General features: G+C 40.3%; 1 protein-coding gene across 11 annotated transcripts in view; it reads left to right on the top strand.

Moving 5' to 3' along the window:
* Window positions 1-20,972, top strand: part of adgrl1a (adhesion G protein-coupled receptor L1a) — a 251,355-nt gene that overhangs the window by 174,290 nt on the left and 56,093 nt on the right. For all 11 annotated transcript variants that reach the window (XM_067456792.1, XM_067456761.1, XM_067456776.1 and 8 more), the window contains 3 exons: window positions 19,601-19,808; window positions 20,128-20,392; window positions 20,554-20,881. In XM_067456792.1, the coding sequence (XP_067312893.1) occupies window positions 19,601-19,808; window positions 20,128-20,392; window positions 20,554-20,881 (801 nt within the window). The remainder of the gene's footprint in view (window positions 1-19,600; window positions 19,809-20,127; window positions 20,393-20,553; window positions 20,882-20,972) is intronic.

Genomic DNA, 20,972 nt, shown 5'->3' with positions numbered 1-20,972 from the left:
TCTTGCAATTCTGGTTTTATAACACACAATTGCGACTCTCTGTTACGCTTGTATGGCTTTATAAATTGCAATCGCAACTTTATATCTCGCAATTCTGCCATTATAACTCGCAACTGCGACTTCTGAAGAATTGCAAGATAGTTATGTTGCAATTGCCTCTTTTATTTTTTGTTCTGTGGTGGAAAAAATCTTCCATAATTTTGGGAGTTTACACCGGAAAAAATAGGGTTTAGAAGAGCAATCATGGACAACTGTGTAACAGGGATGATTCAATTTACAGCACTTTTCACTCAGTATCTGCAAACAGTGACTGACTGTCGCACAACTATGAACAAAATTCAACACCGTCAAGGCTGTAATGTGATTGGTTATCAAGGCACACATGATCCAAGTTAGCCGTTAGCCGTTCTCCATTGGTAGATCCATAGTTCCCTTATATATCCCAAAAAATAAGGGGAATTTTTATCAGTGATATCAGAGCTAAACTCTACAGGACAGCGGCATTGCAGGACATACTTTGGCTATTTGGTATATATTCATTCTAAGTAGGATGTTAGAGGTACCTTACAATAATCCTACCGCCTCTGAACCCAGCAAGCAAATTTGCACAGCCCTGACGTCTAGGCTAAAACAAGGCCAAATTTGGGCAGTCGGTGAAAATTGTCTAACCAAAGCCCAAGAATAGACTAGTCATCTAGAACATGTCATAGAAATGAAACCAAACATATTGTAATCACTGCTGACTTTGCTTACGTGATGGAATATCAAACATAATCTTGCAAGTTATTTTGGCAAAAATTACATGTAACCAAATTCAAGGTTATTTTGGCTAGTTACTCATAGCCGGACTTAGCCTGACAAGCCAGTCCCACATCAAGATGTTTGGTCTGGAAACTCACCATTGACAGCTCAATCCGAGGGGCGGGATAAACGGTTGTCTTTCAAACTCCCTCTGCACGCGATAGGATAGCGCTACAACCAACCAGAGCAACGAAGGTGAAACGGAGCTCGTTGACAGATTAAACATTCGCCGTATCCCATCGGCAAAACTCCGAACTCATCTTCCCTTTTTAAGAATGACTTCAGTGCCGTTCTTTTCTCAGAGAAAAGCTTAACTCCAAGTCTTCCAGAGTCGCGGTCAAAGCTGATTCGAAAGACTGCCGTTTGCCAGTTTCTGTGTTTACTAGAAGCACGCAAGAGCAACTCGGCCGTCATTATGGCCCCGCCCACCGACTCTATACACGATGTGATTGGCCGGGCAAGAGTTTGGCGATTATGGCTCAGAAGGGTATTAAGAGTTGCTAGACGACACTCGCGGGCAGATTAGATTTGCTGCCGCTAGGGTGCGTCTAGATTTCTAGGCTAAGCCGGACTATATTGGGTCTATAGTTAACTGAGATTAGAGCCCTGCACGGGCCTCAAATCTAGGCCCTAGCCCGGCCCGGGCCCGAGACGCTGAGGCCCTAGCCCGGCCCGTGTCCGACAGCTTATCAAAATTCTCGGCCCGAGTCCGACTAGAGCCCGTTTTTTTTTTTTTTTTTTTTTTTTTTTTACATTGTTGCAGCCATTAAAATAGTTCTGTTTTGTTTTTAATGTCAAAGTAGTTATTTTTCGTTTCGTTTCTTTAGTACGTTAATTTAGAAAAATGTTTAGAGCATTTTTTTGTTTGTTAAATTAAAGTTTTAATTTTTTTAAGTGACGACCAAAAGCGGCCAGCAGCCGACAGTGAGTTAACCGCATATTTAATTAATTTAGTCTCTCAAATCAACTCTTGACTTGTCTTGCCTATAATAAAATCCATAAAACACTTCAAGCATCACAATGTTAGTTAATTTCGCCAACTATTACCAACAGTAGCCTAAAAGGCATTTTTGACGAGCTGAGGCAGGCTGATTCTGCTCGCGGCTCTCGCAAACGGAGCTAAACAAATAAAATAAAAAAAGAACATGCAGGTTGTCTTATAGCCTACCTTACACCTACGCAAATGAATATAAATCCCATCTTCAATTCCCGGGGTATATGCTCATTTAACGGAGTTTACAGCAACGGAAGCAAAAGATTAAGATGCATTTTATTCAGCAGCTTATTTCAGATTCAAATACCACATAAGAGAGCGCGACGCACTGGTAAGATAATGATCTCATTCATCTCATTCATTTTTATTGAAGATGATGGTGTTTTTGACTATCTTAGACTTATTTTAAGTTTCATTTACGGCCATTTGCGTTGGCTTGCATTAGTCATTTGCGGCGATGCGTGTTGCAACACCATCATATCTATCTGACTACAACATATAGCCCATAAAACATTGTGACACATAATGACATAATGTTTGAAAGTCTGTAGGTTAACATAAATGCAGATAGGCCTAATTGTAATAATAAAAGACAACATAGCCTAATTATCGATTTTGAAATATTAAACCAGTCAATACAGAACGAATTATTCTGTAGCCTTTTGCCGTCAATACCATGGATATGGCATGGGCCGGCTGCTGCCGAAGTTGTCTTTGCTGTATCAATAGGCAATATATTTATATTTAACATGAAGCATAGGGCTTCCCTGTACATTAATAGCACCAGACGCCCCGCGGATGACACGCAACAGAAACGCCATGCTCACACCACGCTTGCAGTGTGTCTCCGCGCTGAAGAAACGCGCGCTGCTGCTGCTGGCGGGGACTCTGAACCTATGCTCTGAACACTGTGCGAGCCATCTTGACAGTCGCGTTAGCTATTATGGTCTCGTGTTGTTTCCACCAGCGCAGAACTCATTGTTCCTTTTAATTGATAAAATAAATATAAAACGAAGGAGAAGCCTATAAAAAGGCCCGAAGCCCGGCCCGCGTTTTAGGTATGACATGAAAATTGGCCCGAAGCCCGGCCCGAGGGGCGTAAAAAAGTCGGGGCCCGTCGGGCTCGGGCATAAATGCAGGGCTTTAACTGAGATGGTGAAAAGACGGCTTTTGCTTGCTGGGAGTTCAGTAGAAAATCAAAGCTAACAAACATAGACTAAAAGCAAGAAAAATATGTTTTTAAGGAAGCAAAATGAGTTTAAACTCCTCAATGAATACGGCCAACAGGGTGTAATGGCATGCTCTAGGGCTTCTGTTTGATATTATTAATAAATCGCAAATATTACATTCAAAAATCTTCACTTTCACACTACCATTAAACTTTGAAGTTTGTATTCTGTGCATTAAGCCAAAAGGGCAATTTATGACCTCTATTGGTTAAACGCCTTTTTGTTATACGAATTGGCTGATCAGGGTTCACGAAACTTGAACTTTAGTTCGCAGCGAACCTCCTTTGCATTTGATTGCATTCCAACTCACCCACATATGCATGGAGATGAATGGAAATGAAGTCCAGTGTGGTTGCACATTAACATTAGCTCACATATTCAGGACCATGCACATATCACTTGAGACTTTCACAGTCCAAAGTTTACCGTTAGCCATTTTGCTAAGCTAAATACTTTTCAATACAGTAACTGAATATATTACCCAGGTCTCTGGTTTGCTCGACTCTGATTGGTGAATTGTGCTATTCTGTGGTCAACTATTTTTGTGTAATTGTGCTAAACTGAAGAATTGACTTGCTCCAGACAAGTGATCTCCTACATAGCTGTGCTAGACATAGCTATGTCTCTCGTAGCACTTTGCTGTCAATACTTCATGTCCATTTATTGATGTATTTGTTCAGAGTAATAAGCTGAATACTGTAATGTACAGTTATCAGGTCATTATCACAAAATAAACCCTGACAGGACCCTGACACAATTGACATTTCTCTTCTCTCTCAGCTCATTACAATGGATTCTGGTATTTCCTTTTGAAATTTACACGGCCAAACCGATTGAAGTGTCACAAAAACATTTATACAAATGTCGCCTAGATAGGCAGCTCACTTAAGGTTTGGAACAGAGCAAATCTGTTACTTCCTGACAGTTTTTTTCTTTTTTTTCTTGCCCTTTGTGTATTTCCCTGACTGCACCATTCTGAAATACATGTGCGTGTGTGTGCACCCATTTCTGTCTGTGTGGGAATGTCTTGTGGGAATGAGTACTAAACCTGTTCCGAGACCTACACCTCAGTATGAATCTTCCACTCCGCTGACGCTGACATCAGTTTACACATCTTTGATGTCGGCCCTCCATTTTGTTTCCTCCCCATGGTGCTGTTGGCTACTGTTGTGAGAGTTCTGCCCTACATTTCAGAGTGTTTCTTACCTGCAATCATGCCACAGCGGACAGCCGACCCCCCTCCTTTCCACTTTCCCGCCGCTTTATCTGTCTTTCCACTCTGCTGCTAATTATTTTCTCTATCCTCTATCTATTTCATTAACAGTTAACAATTATTTTCATTAACAACATTGTCTTGACCACCCACCCGCCCGGTCTTTGTTTATTAACACTCGTTGGATTAAGGATCGATTAATTGTCTGATTATGGAGTCTTGGGAAGTGCCTTGATGCTGTTGTGCTCAGGGTTTGTCTTTGTTTGACACACACACACACACACACACACACACACACACACACACACACACACACACACACAAACACACATACACTTTTTTTCTCTTCTTGGCTAGTGTTAAAGGGATAGCTCAGCTAAAAATAAAAAAGGAGTTATCTAGCAGAATGTCCAAGCTTCTCTTCTCCATAAGAAACCAAATGGTAACAACAACGTTACATTGGACCCCAGTCACTTTTATTGTACGGAGAGAGAAAAAGCAGCGTGGACATTCTGCTAAACATCTTTTATGTTCCAGGTTTTAGATTTTATTTATTTTTGTTTGATTGTTACTGAACATGAATTTTAATTAGTGCTTTTAATCCATTAAAAACTATTAACTAATACTTCATTTTTTTCTGTAATTAATCATGATAAATCCTAATTAAAAACATCTGAGTTTTCAGTAGTTATAGTGTAATAATTTCACAGTTACTCTAAATTAATGTAGAAACAACTTAGACATTTTAAAGATTTGTTTAATCATCCTTATTTTATAAATGAATGCCAGAATCACTGATATTAATACCGGCACTGATGTCTCGAGGTAATATTTTTTTTTTAATTTTTTTTTACATAAATGATAGACATTCAACTTTAAAGTATAATTTAAAGCTATCAAAGTCAACATTTATTATGCTGCGTTCACACCGCACACGAATAAATCGCACTATTCGCGCGAAGTTGGACGCGTGAACATTTTGAATCCATTCGCTTTATTCGCGTGTTACATTCACTACACAACAGACGCGAATTTGCGTCATGGGAGGTAGTTCTGCTAGTCATTTTGACTGGGTCACTTGACTTCTTTTCTGTAAAAAATACTACTGTTAAGGTGTGACAAAACGTAGTTTGAAGACTTTTTCAGGCGATAATATTGTTGTTTAATGCTCAAATCTGTGGGTTTTTTTATACAAAAAGTGCTCATTCGCGTGTGACATTAACTACACAACAGACGCGAATTCGCATCATGGGAGGGGGTTCTGCCAGGCAGTGGCAGTCGGCAGAAAGACTGTCCGAGTTAAGGCTGTTCTCACCGGGGTTGATGCTCCGGTGATCGCCTGGGTCTCACACCTCCGAAAACACCAGATCAAATTTTCAAATAGGAGCTCTCTTAATAAATAAATCACATATTTGAGCTTTAAACAACTACATTCTCGCCTGAAAAACTATTAAAAGTACATTTTGTGACACAATACAGTAGTATTTTTTAAATTACTCTGGCCTCTGGGTTCCCCTATGGGTTTCCTATCCGGCACTTCACCACGTGACAGCAGTAAGCAGGCTCCTCATTGGTTAACGCGGCGCGAATATCCGCCAAAGTTCAGATTTTTCAACTTGAGCGATTTGCGTGTTTCGCGCGAATCACGCGTCCAAAACGCTCAATTCGCGTGATCATTGCCGCTTCATTCGCGCGAATCGCGCCGCAGAATGCCTATTCGCGTCTCTGCATTGACTTAACATGTAAATCACTTGCGCGAATCGCGTCATTCACGTGCGGTGTGAACGCAGCATTAGGCTTTAAAAAAAAAACAACAACTCTTAATTTAAGTGAAGTTAAAACAATCTTCACATAAGCCCTTTATAATAAATGTCATATTTACCTGTTACCTTCATATATGATCAATATACAGAAGTGCATACATTATAAATTAGATAGGGATTAATCCTTTCAATTTACTCTGTTACGTTTGTTTTTTGATTAACATTAATGCACAGCAACTGGTTTATTAGGCTGCTGTCACTTTAAGATCTGCCGAACGTGACCCGGATCTGACGAGCATCTCATTTTCTCAACTCTTTAAGTTCATTTAAGGCGTCATTTAACTCATTTAAGACTGCTCTAATGAGAATACTCGACAAAACTTGCATTTTTTAATAATTATGAGTTGTTATTTAAGCGTGAGATAACTGAATATTTTAAAAGCATTGGCCTGAATAAGTTAATCAAAAAGAATTATCGCATGCATTAACGCTCCTTTTGAAAGCACTAATTTTAATAGTTTTACTTTTAGTTAAAGATAACCACTGGTTTTGACGTGGTGATTTAATGATTTTGGGTGAGCTATCCCTTTAATACCTGCCAACATATCAAGTGTAATCCATGCACACACACTGTCACACAACCTGGACAGCCGCTCGGCTGGGCAGTAGGAGAGATAGAAGACCGCGTCTGTGCACTTGTGCGTGTGTATTGTTAAAGCTAAAGAGGCAAAGCTACGCAGGTGCTCGCGAATTTCAATGAGGGTGTAATGTGATGTTATTCAGGTACAGATAGACTGTTCTGGACAGACAGTGCTGCTGGGATAGCAGACCCAGGGGACAGAACGCAAACCCTACAGGGTGCCTCTACAAGGACGTCCCAACTGCCCCCGTAATTCAAATTAAAACTATTTATGAAGTTTTCTGTGAGGGTTATATGTTTAAGGGTTTATATAGGGTTATGCGATAGAACACATTTGTTCGGTAAAAAAATGTATTTGTGTGTCCTGGCATTGTGGTGATGATTGTACAGGCATTCAAATTTAAAATTGACATATAGATAGGCTTTTTTACAGTAAGCCTATCTGTGTGTGTGTGTGTGTGTGTACTTTTAGCGTGCATCTGTGTTTGCTTGTACGTGTGCGTGGAATAAACGTAGCACGTTTCTGTCTTGCTGCTAACCTCTTGCTGTCCAGGACACAATCCGGGAGCCCTTCTAGCCTTTATCGAATTAACTCAATCCTAATTCTCATTTCACAGGAATAACCTTCGACCCTTCGCCTTTTTCCATCCCCCTCTCTCTCTGCTTCCAAGCACACAGCAACACTTCTTACAACCTTTAACTGTCTTTCTCTCTCTCGCTCACATTCAGATGCGCAATACGGCAGTGTTTTACACCTACCTCTCTGTCTACATCTGTCTCTCTCTCTCTCTCTCTCTCTCTCTCTCTCTAAAAAACACACACTGATGCTCATCCACATGCTTAACACGTCGTTGATGTAGAATCAGCACACAATAACCCATTCAGCTTTGAAGAGGATGCCCAGTGCCACAGCGCTCTGCCCCCTGTTGGCAGCCCTTTGTACCTGCCAGTAACAGGTGTAGGATTCAATTAAGCAGCATGTTCTCAGCAGTGAGGCCAGACAGTTAGACGGCACGGCGGGACGGCCTGGAGGAGCCCTGACTCTCTCACAGACACACACACACAAGACTACACGCAGTAGTGGATGTAGTACATTTCCCTCCTTCATCGGTAGATTCTGCCTTAGCCGAAGCTGCGGTTCAATTTTAGACTCACTCGTCTATAAAGATAATGAATAATAATTAATGTATCAGAGGCTGGCCGTCCTGCCCAGAGTGCTGAGGAAACTTCTGAGTAATGTGTCAGTAGAATATCAATGCCTCAGATGTTTCTCAGAAGTTAAGAAAGAGCATTTGAGACGATTACGAACACGCAGTAAGAGTTTAGATCTAGAATGTGGAAAGCTCACCTCAGATATTTTAGTCTCGGGAGAATCGGCAGTGTGTTCTCGAAAGAGAATTGTACGGCTCAAAGGTTGCTCTTTCATGTCTCCGGAGGCTTAATTGAGTTCTCGGCATTTGTATTAACATGCCTTGAATTTGTCTTAGCTAAAATTGAAAGTGGAGATACTGAGGAATATTTGAGTTCATATCTGATTGCTATGTCAGATATTGCAGACAGGAAAGTTTTATTTCTGAGAGGCCACTCTTTCATTTGTCTGAAGACATTTCGGGATAGTCCATCCAAAAATGAAACACTCTCGCATCTTAACTTTCTTCTGAGTAACATTAAGGCCCCTATTTTAGCACTCTGAGCGCATGGCGCAGGTGCACTTAATACACTTTTGCTAGTTTAACGACAGAAAAACTGTCTGTGCACCAGACGCATGGTCCAAAAGGGGTTGTACCTATTCTCTCAATGAGCTATGGGTGTGTTTTGGGTGTAAAGTCTCCCAAGGTTTATTTTTCTCCATCTTCATTTTCTGCCCTGATGGAGTTTTGGTTCCTTGCCACTGTCGCCTTTGGCTTGGCTTGCTCAGTTGGGGAAACTAAAATTTTGATCTAAGTTATTCAGCTAAATATCCAAATAAAATGAATTTATTAGGTCTTATTTAATTGTTTAAACTATAATACTAATCTGCTAACATTGTCGCTATATGATTAAAATAAGCTGATAACATCACCATTTTCTCCAGAACAACTGTACAGCTGAATCAAATATTGTTGCAATAATGTCCAGTTTAACACTGAAGCAATCGTCATTGAAAAAGCGCTATATAAATAAATCTGACTTGACTAAAGTCCAGAGTCTCAAAGACAATCATAGTCTCATCTCCCATTCCCTTTAAAAGCCAATTGTGCCCGCGTCATGGCGGATTAGCTATTTACATGGTGGAATTTGCAAGGGGAAAGACTCAGCGCTTCTCCAGAAAGGAATCATTTTATTTTTAATTTAATGTAACACAATTAAACAGTGTTGTGGGGTGCTGCAAGTCCCTGTGTGTGTAACACATGTACGCGTGTAATGCACCCGCCTATAGGCGCATATTACTAACACACCCTTTAAATAACACAAAAAATACTGCGCTATTGACTTTAGACCAGGTTTTTGTTGGTCAATGGCACAGTTGTTTTCAGTTCCTCAAAAAAGCAGCACACCAACGATGCGCCTGAACACTCCTGGTTTTCAGACCAGAGCGTCCATGAGCGAAAAGATGGGCGTGACTGCATTTGCTGTTTAAACAACATGTCATAGGATGTGGAAATGATAACTGCATCGGCCTGAAACTAGCAAAATAACGTCGCACCTGGAGTCGCATTGCGCCGGATGTATGATAGGGCCCTAAGGAAGACACTTCAAGAACAGTCTCAGCCATTTTTTTTATTCAGCTATTTTACAAAAAATACTTATTGAGTTCTGCTAAAAGTCATACACGTTTGGAACAACATGAAGGTGGTGATGATAGAATTTTCTTTTTTGTGTGAGCTATCCTTTTGATGAGGTTTTCAGTTGTGAATGCTTTTTGTTTAGTTTTTCTAGAATAGCAGACATAAATGAGACAATTGTTCATAAACACTATCAGTATAAAGCTAACTAAATGTGGATGATTTTCAGCTATTGGATAAGAAATGTTTTGAATTCATCTTTGCTTTTTTGACTTTGAAATCCAAGCACAGTTTAAGACATTACTGCGATGTCTGAAATGTACACTCAAAAAAATGACCTGTTGAATGTACTTAAAAATGCATCAAGTGGTTGCACACAACTATATTGAGCATTTTTTACAAGCAACAATTTAGTTATATGTACAAAAGAAATTCAAGTAAAGCTGCCAAAATTTCTTTGAGTAAATACAAACAATCTGAATTTGTCACTGTTACATAATATTTATATGTGCAGTTTACTTAATAATTTTATGTTACATTTATAAAAGTTTATTATGCAAGGTGAACACATTCATCAAATTATCATTTAATTTATCTTTAGACCTTTTAAATAACAGAAATCATATTTTTAGAAATAAAATGCAAAAATAACTTATTGGACAAACTCATATTTAATTTAGAGCAGTAATTCCATCCAATGAATTAGTTTAAAAGTGTCCACAGCCTAAACACACACCACTCTTCTGCATAATGCACTCTAAAAAACGCTGGGTTAAAAACAACTCAGGTTGGGTTGAAAATGGGCAAACCCAGAAATTAGGTTGTTTGAACCCACATTGCATGGACCCATTCAAACAACACAATTTCTGGGTTTGTCCATTTTCAACCCAGCCTGAGTTGTTTTTTAACCCAGCATTCTTCAGAGTGTGGTAACAACAAAGTTACAGAAACTCCTCAATGTCCAACATAACTGAACATTAAACACTAACATAAACTAGCAACATCTTTCCCTTTACTGAAAAACACATAAAATGACACTTTAATCCGTAAATTTACTCTCCTGACGAAGACCCTTGCAAAGGAACTACATCCACTGCCAGTTAGTTATATTTCATGTAGTTTTAACACAAATTAATTAAGTAAACTTCAGTTTTAAATATATTAGGTTGATTGAACACAATTATATTAGGTTGTGTCAAAATTAGATATGTTTAAGTAAAGTAAACATAATTTAGATGTGTCTTATCTATGAAGGGCCTGAATATTTTTTTAAGTTGTGAGATTTCTGAGGTCTTTTGTTTAAGTAAAAAGTCAAATCCCTAAACAGATGTCTCCATTTCATCTATTTACTTTCTAGGACAGTGTTTCTCAACTGAGTGTTCAGTCAACGAAACAACAAAGCATATTGTCTAAACTTTGTTCTGATGTGAGACTTTTATTTTGAAAGACGTACGTAAAAGCTGTTGACTCTTCTGTCAGAAGCACTTTAAGTGAAGAGTGCCGGAGAAAAACGCACTGTCCCGATTCAGTATCTGCTGTCAGATGAGATGTTTAAAAGTGTCTGTCATTATTCTAACGTTATTGTCACCTCTGAAAATGAACTTTCTTGCCCTGTCAGTTGTATACTATGCTCTTCAATTGCAATGTCAGTTACATTGTCAATTAGTAAGCCGTTAAATTACTAAAAAGTACCAATTAATAATGTAACGGGCACTTTGTGTGTTAGCTGGGAAGGATTTGCATGCATGATACGCATTCTACTCATCAGGAGCAGCTTCCATATGTTTCATAATCAGTTCATGTTAATAGGGCTCCAAAATCCCGCTTTATTTTAATTTCTTATGTTTTTAAATTAATAGCTCATACCGATTTACTAACTTTATGGTATTAACAAAGTTTGGGACTGCCAGGCTTATTTAATAGCCTTACATTATACTGTTTATTCATCAGTGTTGAATAAAAGCGTCACAGCCTAATGGGAAAATGTTGGTCCTATGGCCAAACCAGTTGAGAGACACTGTTCTAGGAGACACACTTGAGATGATAGAGACATGTCTTTTGTAATGTTTCTTTACTAGGTGTGGGTAAAGGGAACAGTGAAGGTGACTATGAAGCAACTATAATTTTAATAATTATATAAAATAAAAAAAAATCTAGCACTACAAGAAGCCTATAGCAGGAGTTAGTTGGGTCTATTACTATTTCATAGAGACGGAGGTGCTAATTCTCTTCTTACTCAGGGTTTAAAAACAGTAGGGAGTTGGTTTCAGCCCGTTAGTATGACTTACCAGGACAATGTTTTTGCAGCGAACACCTCAAGATATCATGGTGAGAGCAATTTAGTGACCTCAGCCTGGTGTAGATTGACAAGGATAATTGCACACTGTTAGGCTGGTCATTTTTCCAATAGTTTGGTAGGATTGTGTTAAAATTCTTGTTTAAGAAAGAGAGCGAGCCAGAGCCAAGTATACAGTAGGGAACCGGGCTGCCAGAGAGCACAGGTCAGGTTTAATGAATTCTCTCAGGTCACACTGTGTGTGTGTGGGAGTGTGTGTTTCTGTGGACTGAAAAGTCCCACACATGCACACTCATTCCTTTCTCGAAGCCTCTGTAATTATCATATTCACCATAAAAAGCCATTTTGTTACATCCCTAATAAATGAAATAAAGAAGCTCTAGTCTAGAAAGACATTCAGAAAGAGAGAGACGCAGTCTTTATCTTAAATTAGAGCATGCTGAGTTGTTTGTGGACAGCAGTCGCTTCAGCATTGACAACGCAGCAGCTGAGGTCAGTGCAGTGTGTGTATATGCGTGTGTGTGAGTTGCTTGTATCATCGTCCGTGTAGTTGAGCAGACACTTGGACGGGCCTCCGGGAGCTTTTCTTAGTGTAACCTAGATTACAGCCCCTGGCATTAATACTGCATAAAGAAAGCTTTAACCCCGTGACACGACATGGAGTTTTCAACTCGACGTGCGAGGCTCAAATATTACTTCCTCCATAGACTGACTCACGGTCTATATGGGAACGACCCTTCTTAGCCTGTTCTGTTCAGTGAATGTTCGGGGAAAGTGTGTGCGTGTGTGTGTCTGATGGTGTGTTGAATTTGTCCCAATTTCCTTTGAAACTCAGGGTGCTCGTTCTTTGTTTTATGGGTCACCCATATAGAACGGGTCAATATAGTGTGTTGCCGTTCCTCTTAGGAAGGCGCTGCCTCTCTGCTCTTAGATGAGTCTATTAATATAATTTAGTTCTGAGATGCTGATTTGTTTGCGCCTCTTTGTAGTGTTATTGTAGATTGACATTTTTCATTAACAATGGTATTAGTAGTCTAACTGCTGGTGTATGTAAGAGGATTGCCTCTGCATTTGTTGAGAAGTTGTCACACAGAGCTGGTTTAAATTCTACTGTATTTGACCTGTAGAGAAACAGTGGAATTTAAAACGTCTTACTGCCCAACACAAGCTGCTTTAGTGCTGCCGTAGTGTGAGGATATCCATATTGTTTGACAGCAAAACTGGTGTAGCTGGATGACCGTATTTCTAGTCATGTTGACTGAGATTGTTTAAGGTAGTCTGTTGGGATCCCCAAACCATGTCTGAAGGTTGCAGGTGACTTTTGTATATGATTAGCATTATATTAAGCCATGTAGTCTTTAAGATATTAGGTTAAACTTATTTAACTTGCTGTCCAATGATAAGGGGCTCGATGAAGCAGCTTCAACTCAAGCTCCGATACCCCCACAGTGGCTAAATGTAGGATGTAATTACAAAGGGCAAGGTACCTCAGATTTAGGTGGAGTTTGAGGAGGTTCAGGGATGCTGGAACTGCTAAGACTGAAGAGAGGTAAGCAGCTGCTTATATACAGTGCATCCGGAAAGTATTTACTGCGCTTTACTTTTTCCATATTTTTTTTATGTTACAGCCTTATTCTAAAATGGATTCAATTAATTATTTTCCTCAATTCTGCAATCAATACCCCATGATGAGAACGTGAAAGAAGGTTGTTTGAAATCTTTACAAATTTCTTAAAAATAAAAACATGTACATAAGTATTCATAGCCTTTGCTCAATACTTTGTCGAAGCACCTTTGGCACCAATTACAGCCTCAAGTCTTATTGAGTATGATGCTACAAGCTTGGCACACATATTTTTGGGCAGTTTCTCCCATTCTTTTTTGCAGGACCTCTCAAGCTGTCTGAGGTCCCAGTCTGAGGTCCAGAGTACTCTGGAGTAGGTTTTCATCAAAGATGTCTCAATATTTGCTGCATTTATCTTTCACTTGATCTTGGTCTCCCAGTTTCTACCGCTGATGGTATTGGCCAGTTGATGAGCAGTGCCTGGTTTGCTCCAGACATGACGCTTGCCATTTAGGCCAAAAAGTTCAATCTCATCAGACCAGATTTTTTTTTTTTCATAGTCTGAGAGTCCTTAAGGTGCTTTTTGACAAACTCCAGGCAGGCTGTCATGTGCCATCTAATCATTTCAGAGAGGGTTGTTCTTCTGGAAGTTTCTCCTCTCTCCACAGAGAAAGGCTGGAGCTCTGTCAGAGTGACCATCAGGTTCTTGGTCACCTCCCAGACTAAGGCCCTTTTCCCCTGATCACTCAGTTTGGCCTGGTGGCCAGTTCTAGGAAGAGTCCTGGTGGTTCCAAACTTCTTCAATTTACAGATGATGGAAGCCATTGTGCTCATTGGGACTATCAATGCTGCAGAAATGTTTCTGCACCCTTCCCCAGATCTGTGCCTCGATACAATCCTGTCTCGGAGGTCTACTGACAATTCCGTGGACTTCATGGCTTGGTTTGTGCTCTGACTCTGACATCCTCTGTTATACAGACAGGTGTGTGCCTTTCCAAATCATGCCCAATCCACTGAATTTACCACAGCTGGACTAGTCAATCAAGTTGTAAGCGGTGTCCCAAAGTGAAGTGCGCGCACTTCGAAGGCCGCATTTGAAGTGCGATTACGTCATACCTGCACTACGAAGACTGTCCCAATGTGAAGGCTGCACCCTCTGAAGGCCGCATTTGAAGTGCGATTACGTCACAGCGGCACTAGGTAGGCTGTCCCAAAGGGAGAGCTGCACCTCTGAAGGCCGCATTTGAAGTGCGATTGCGTCACAGCGGTGCGACGAAGGCTGCCGCAATTCATGAGCGACTTCAAAATGCGCCCTTCGGTTCTCAGGCAAAGGAAGGGTACAGCAGATGGGACCTTCCCATAACTTCGCAGCCTTCCCTATCCCAGAATTCATAGCACACTGGTGACTACAGGATTTGACTGGTCCGCATTCCCGCGGCACTCGATCAGATTCCAGTTAAAGACGGTAGCGGTCGGTAACTCAAGTGTAGCCTGGGTACTATTGAACACAACAGCGCAAGCGCTTGAAGTAAATACAACGTTCAATGTTAGTGCATTCACACAGTTCCCAGTTCCCTGCCCTGAGCAAGATAAACTTTAATTTCCCAATTTTTAAATGCTATTTATTTCTCAACCATTATCTCAAGAAGAGGAATCAGTCCATTATCACCCTTTTCGCTCTTTCTTTTTTCCCCATACACTTTCTTTAAATAGCCTTCAAAATATAATCTGCGTGGCGCTGTATTTTCGTCCTGCTCCCGCTATTCCGCACCGCACCATTCCGCTCGCGCAAAATTCACTCCGTGCTCACCCGCTATAAATTATTTTATTCCCGACCCGACTGATCCAGCTAAATTTAGATTTTGTTTCCAGAATCTATCTTTTAAATTTCCCTTACAGAAAGAGAGACACTGGATAGGAATTGTCCGTGCAATCATTTATTTTTCTTACAGCCTGCTGTAGCAATGTCAACACCGTAACTAAAACAAATATCACAGAAAAATAGGCTAAATCAAATGTGACATCTGTCACTCAGAATTATAAGAAAAAATACAAACAAACGAAAACTGCTGACTTAGATGCTAAAATAAAGTTTGTTTATATATATATATATATATATATATATATATATATATATATATATATATATATATATATATATATATATGAATGAATGAATGAATGTTCACTGACGACGGTCAACGAAACATCGATCCTCCAAAGGCTGAATGCGTGGCCGACACAGAACAATTTAACTGGCTAGCTTATTATTTGTTATGCAAGTTATTTGTAAATTAAATGAACTGCTGTCTATTGTTCATTTTCGTTAACTTCAAACGTAGGCTAAATTAAAGAGAAGTGGTTTTTCTATAGCCTAGCTATTGTTTATTTTTGAAATGCACGTTATAATTTGTAGCTACATTAAACACATTTATGTTTATACATATATTTTCTTGTCATGTAATTTAAAATGTGTAAATTAAAATAAATTGGTCTATTAGCCTACGTAGGCTTTTTACAACTACAGCCTATTTATAGACCAATAAAATAACTTAAGTTTAACATTAGAAACAACACATTTTTATTATCAGCCAAACCAGAAGAAAACACTTTTCAACACATTTTTATTGCGCTGAGCGGGAGAAGCTGGAGCTGGACCGGGATGGGAATAATGCACAATGGAGACTCTGGTAAGGCCTGAGCCGGACATCATCTTCTGGGATGAGCAGGGCATATTTCCACTGTCCGCAGCTCTGCGGGGCCGAATCGGTCGACGGTGCATGGCATGCCATAAAAAAATGCATCTGATGAGTTGAATAAAAATAAGTAGGCCTACTTAAAAAAAAAAAAAACTTGGACGTATATAGGCTAAATGTTTAAAATATATTGTAACAGTTACATTTAACATAAGAAATAAACTGTTAACTAATATTTGCAATTTGACAATATTTAACCAGCTACAGATTTACATGCTTATGGTCCAGCCCATCGTCGCAGGCTTTGAAGCATGTCAAAACCCAATAGAAAGCTCAAAAAAAGTATATATATATATAAGTAGTAGTATATGCTCCATTTCTCTTTTTAAGATCTCCTCACGAACGTCCGCTGTCAGTTGTCAGAACCTGCTAGTCCATTAACGGCGCTTTGGTTCATTGTTGCCAAGTCTGGAATGGGGCTGCATTTAGGCTACTGTTGCTTTGGGGTGTTTGTAGCCTATAGTCCACAGGTTAAGTTGTCTTTACTTAAGCAATATTTCTACTGCCCGCGCCCCGCATTTTGGGATATTTTGGCCCATTCTGGCTGTGATTCCGATACTTTTGAATAACAATTGGAGGGGTTTTATTATTCAGACCTGGCAACCCTGTCCCTCGGTTCACCCTTCGTGCACTTCGTGCACTTTGAAGGCGTGGCCTGGTCTGGCCTTCGAAGTGCATGGCCTTGGAAGTGCGCACCCTTCACTTTGGGACACAGCTTGCAGAAACATCTAAAGGGTGATCAGTGGAAATAGGATTAACCTGAGCTAAATTTTGAGTGTATTGGCAAAGGCTGTCACGAGACAGCCACAAGACTACATGTGATATATATATATATATATATGAACTTTGAGGAAATTAATAAATTTTGGAATAAGTCTGTAACATAACAAAATTTCGAAAAAATAGTGTTGTGAATACTTTCCAGATGCAGTGTACTCTGACTGCTTATTGAAACATTAGATGGGCTCACTCCTCCATAACCTACATTTAGGAACTTCATATATTTGCCCAGTTTGACAGAACTTTGTCTTCAAGTAAATGTCACACATTAACATAGGAATTCCATGAAAAAAAGAAAAAAAAAGAGGTCATACCATCTTACGGGGGTCAATCAGTTTGTGTTTTGTTTTTTAGAACATGAAACCAACTATCATTCTACTAAAAACAGTTTGAGCACAAGGAAAGACTTTTTTTTCTCTTGACCAATATGGTTTACTAGGGCAAAAGCAGTTTCTCTGACTATTTAAACCAGTGTTTTCCAGCCCTGTTCCTGGAGGCACACCAACAGTTCATGTTTTCTAACTCCACCACACCTGATTCAACTCATCAACTACTTAGAAACTCCAAGACCTGAAATGGATGGGTCAGATTAGACATAATGTGCCAAATGTGTACTGATTATGTGCTTCCAGGAATGGGTTTGGGAAACTACCTCAAATAGCCATGCCGTTTACCAGTTGGTGAGACTATTTGTATATCATGATCTTTCTGGTTAATCTGACTGACCGAAACAGTAACGCTAGTCAAGTTAGTTTAGCACCCAGCAAAATTGCAAAGCTGTATTTGTTTTCTCAGTAGGGAATTTCTAAGAAGAGTTAGTGCTTATTTCTTCTACTTGTACTGCTCCTTCAGGATGAAGGCTGCACTTGATAGGTTCATAACTATAGCTATGATTATAGCTATGATCTCTATAGCTATCGACCAAATTATAACAATTATCTGTAATATGGTGTGCATGGACATATGTCTCTGAGTGCATGTGTTTAATTTACTAATTACAAAAAGCCTTTTAGTTTGGCTTTCTGTTTCTCATTGTGTTTGAGTGTGTAGCAACAGTAGGTACTGGCTGTCTGGGATACAGATAGCCTATGGCAGGAAACCCCACTAGCTTATTTCCCCCCCATGAGATGTCCTCAACATCTGCACATGCTCACAGCTGTCCCTTGTGACGTCACAGTACTGTTGATGTCTGCTTTATTTTTCCATAGACACCCCCAGCTCCCTTTCCCCACACCCCCTAGCAGTAGATATATTCTCTCAGGTCCTATGCCCTCACAGTCTGGGAGAGAGAAACTGCGTCAGCCAGTTAATTCACACCAATCCCAGGTGAACAACCTTCTTCAGAGTACCGAGATACAGATTGGTGTGTGTGAGAGTGTGTGTGTGTCTTGATCATGTACTCCTAGCAGATAAAAGTTGAGTGCTGCAGTTGTTTTTGTAACGTGACTGGCATCCCAAAATTTGTCCTTATTCAACATTAAACACAAAAAACACATTTTGACATTACAGCAGTCCTTTGTGCAAATACCAACTTTACACAGAGGCCCAGTCTCAAATGGCACAATTAATGTGGACTTCTAGTATTGTGGATATCCCTGTGGATTTAAGTTTCAGAAGGGTTACAATGGATGTTCCCTTTGTGGCTGCTGTGCCCTCAGTGCATATTTTTTGCAGAGCCTCCATGCACTGGTGTGGAATTCCCAGTGGAATACTACCCAACAGCCCAAGTGTTCACGTGTATAATTAAAGGAGGACAGCGGGTACCTTTTGGACCACTGTTGAAAGAAAACCCTGTTGGAAATTCAGTGCCATACCAGCTGAAGGTGGTCAGGCTGGTTTGTTGCTGGATTAAGGTGGTCTACTAGGTCTAACTTTCTTGTCTGAGATGGTCTACTGAGTTTAAACCAGGTATATTTGATGAATCTGCTTCCCAACTCTGGTCGTGGGCAATCCCCAACACTGCACATGTTGTATCTCTAGTCCATAACACCTGATTCAACTCATCTTATGGATATGGCATCCAAAATGTGTACTATTGTGGATAATCTGCAAGACTATGGTTGGGAAACAATGTGCTAAACAATCTAGACTAGTTTGGACCAGCTAATGACCTTAAATTATCAACTTTTTCCAGCTTAAACCATTTGAAATCAGTTAGCATCAGAACCTAGTTTTCCCGCTGGTTTGTGGAACAGGGTAACTATCTTGCTGCAGTTCTCTGGTGGTCTACCAGCTCTGGCCAGCTTTATCGTAAGCAAGTCAGAAGTCCAGCTAACAAACTGTCTATGCCAGTTTGGACTAGCTAATGACCACAATTGATTGGTAAGTCGTGATACAATGTAAAATCAGCTACCATCAGAAGCTGGTTATTTTTCAGCAGGGAAGATGAAGTGGGACAGGGTTTAAAAAAAATATTCCCAGCAATAATTGAGCACCAGCAGCCAGGATTGTGTCATCTCCCCTCACCAGCCTTTAGTCCAGTGTGCAGATGCTTGACTAATGAACATTAACACTCTTTCATTAAAAGAATGGTCATTTATCTCATGTCCTCTCTCCCATTTCTCTCTTCCTCTTTCTTGCTGCCTCATTCTCTTTCATATTATCGTCCCTCATGGCCTCACACCAACTCCCCTTATTTCTTTACCCTTCATCTCTCCACTTGTCTTTCCATCAAATTTATCCTCTTTTTAATCCTATCACACCATCATTCTGTGAATTTGTGCCGTCCCTCCTTGTTATTTCATCTCTCCCTTTCTTTCTCCCCCCTTCTCTCTCACTCCTGCTCTTCCACATCTCCAGTCTTTGTATGTCCTGGGACTCTATTAAGGGTGCAGGCAGCAAGTTTGCTGCAGGAGGTGGAGGATCAGGCGGGGGCATGGTGTAAGGATCCCCTGCAGTCTGGTGACCGTCTTTACGTCATGCCCTGGACTCCGTACCGCACAGAGAGGCTGTACGAGTATGCTTCGTGGGAAGACTTCAAGCAGAATAAAGTCACAACCACGTACAAGTGAGTGAAGACCACTGCTCAGGGATGGTAACTGGTTGTAGATACAAGCTCAGTCTATAAAATAATGATTTTTGTAAACCTTCGATTCAGCAAAGTGCTTTTGTTGCATAGAGTTCTTAAGTTCTTAAGAAGGGTTCTTTAGTTTCTTCTTGGCGTTCTTCTTATAAATTGATTACATTTCAGTTTACCTTTTCTTTTCTATGTACCATTCCTTGGCAAGTATAATAATGTAGAATTCTGATATCAGATAATTTTTCTGAAAAGTATCAGAAATTACAGAGTCATAAGTCCTCTCAGATAACGTACTCTTTGCCCACAGGATGCCAAATCGTGTGGATGGAACAGGCTTTGTCGTGTATGATGGTGCTGTTTTTTACAACAAGGAACGCACACGCAATATTGTGAAATATGATTTGCGCACACGTATGAAGAGTGGAGAAGCCATAGTCAATAAAGCCAACTACCATGACGCCTCACCATACCGCTGGGGGGGCAAGTCAGATATTGACCTAGCTGTGGATGAAAATGGTCTATGGGTCATCTATGCTACAGAGGACAACAATGGACGGATGGTGGTCAGCCAGGTCAGTGTCACTGAACAGTGCAGTTTAAAATTTTCGACTTCAGTTGAGATCAGATCAGAATTTCGAGTACATTTTTTCTTATTTTCCATTTTCCAGAACTGTAAACAAATTGCTTTTTTGTATCAAACGAAGAAAACCCTTTCCTTTTCGCTGTCTTTCAGGTTAACCCCTACACCCTGCGCTTTGAAGGAACCTGGGATACCAGCTTTGATAAGCGACTGGCATCCAACGCCTTCATGGCTTGTGGTGTTTTGTATGCTGTGCGCTCTGTTTATCAGGATGACGACAGCGAAGCGGGTGGAGATCTGGTGCTGTACGCGTACAACACCAACCGAGCTCGGGAAGAGTCCGTCCATATTCCCTTCCCCAACCCCTACCAGTATGTGTCCTCTGTGGACTACAACCCAAGAGACAATCAACTTTACGTCTGGAACAATTACAATGTTCTGCGCTACCCCCTAGAGTTCGGCCCACCGGATCCCACCGCTGGTAAGTGACAGAGACGGAGCGAAATCAACGGGAGGCAGAGGCTAACAGACAGTTTGATCTGTTAAGTGTCAACGTTCTGTTAGTGTTCCCC

Source organism: Pseudorasbora parva, chromosome 2 (assembly GCF_024679245.1).
Source record: "Pseudorasbora parva isolate DD20220531a chromosome 2, ASM2467924v1, whole genome shotgun sequence".
NCBI lineage: Eukaryota > Metazoa > Chordata > Actinopteri > Cypriniformes > Gobionidae > Pseudorasbora > Pseudorasbora parva.
The sequence above is the reverse complement of the archived record's forward strand: the minus strand, read 5'-3'. Positions and strand labels throughout refer to the sequence as shown.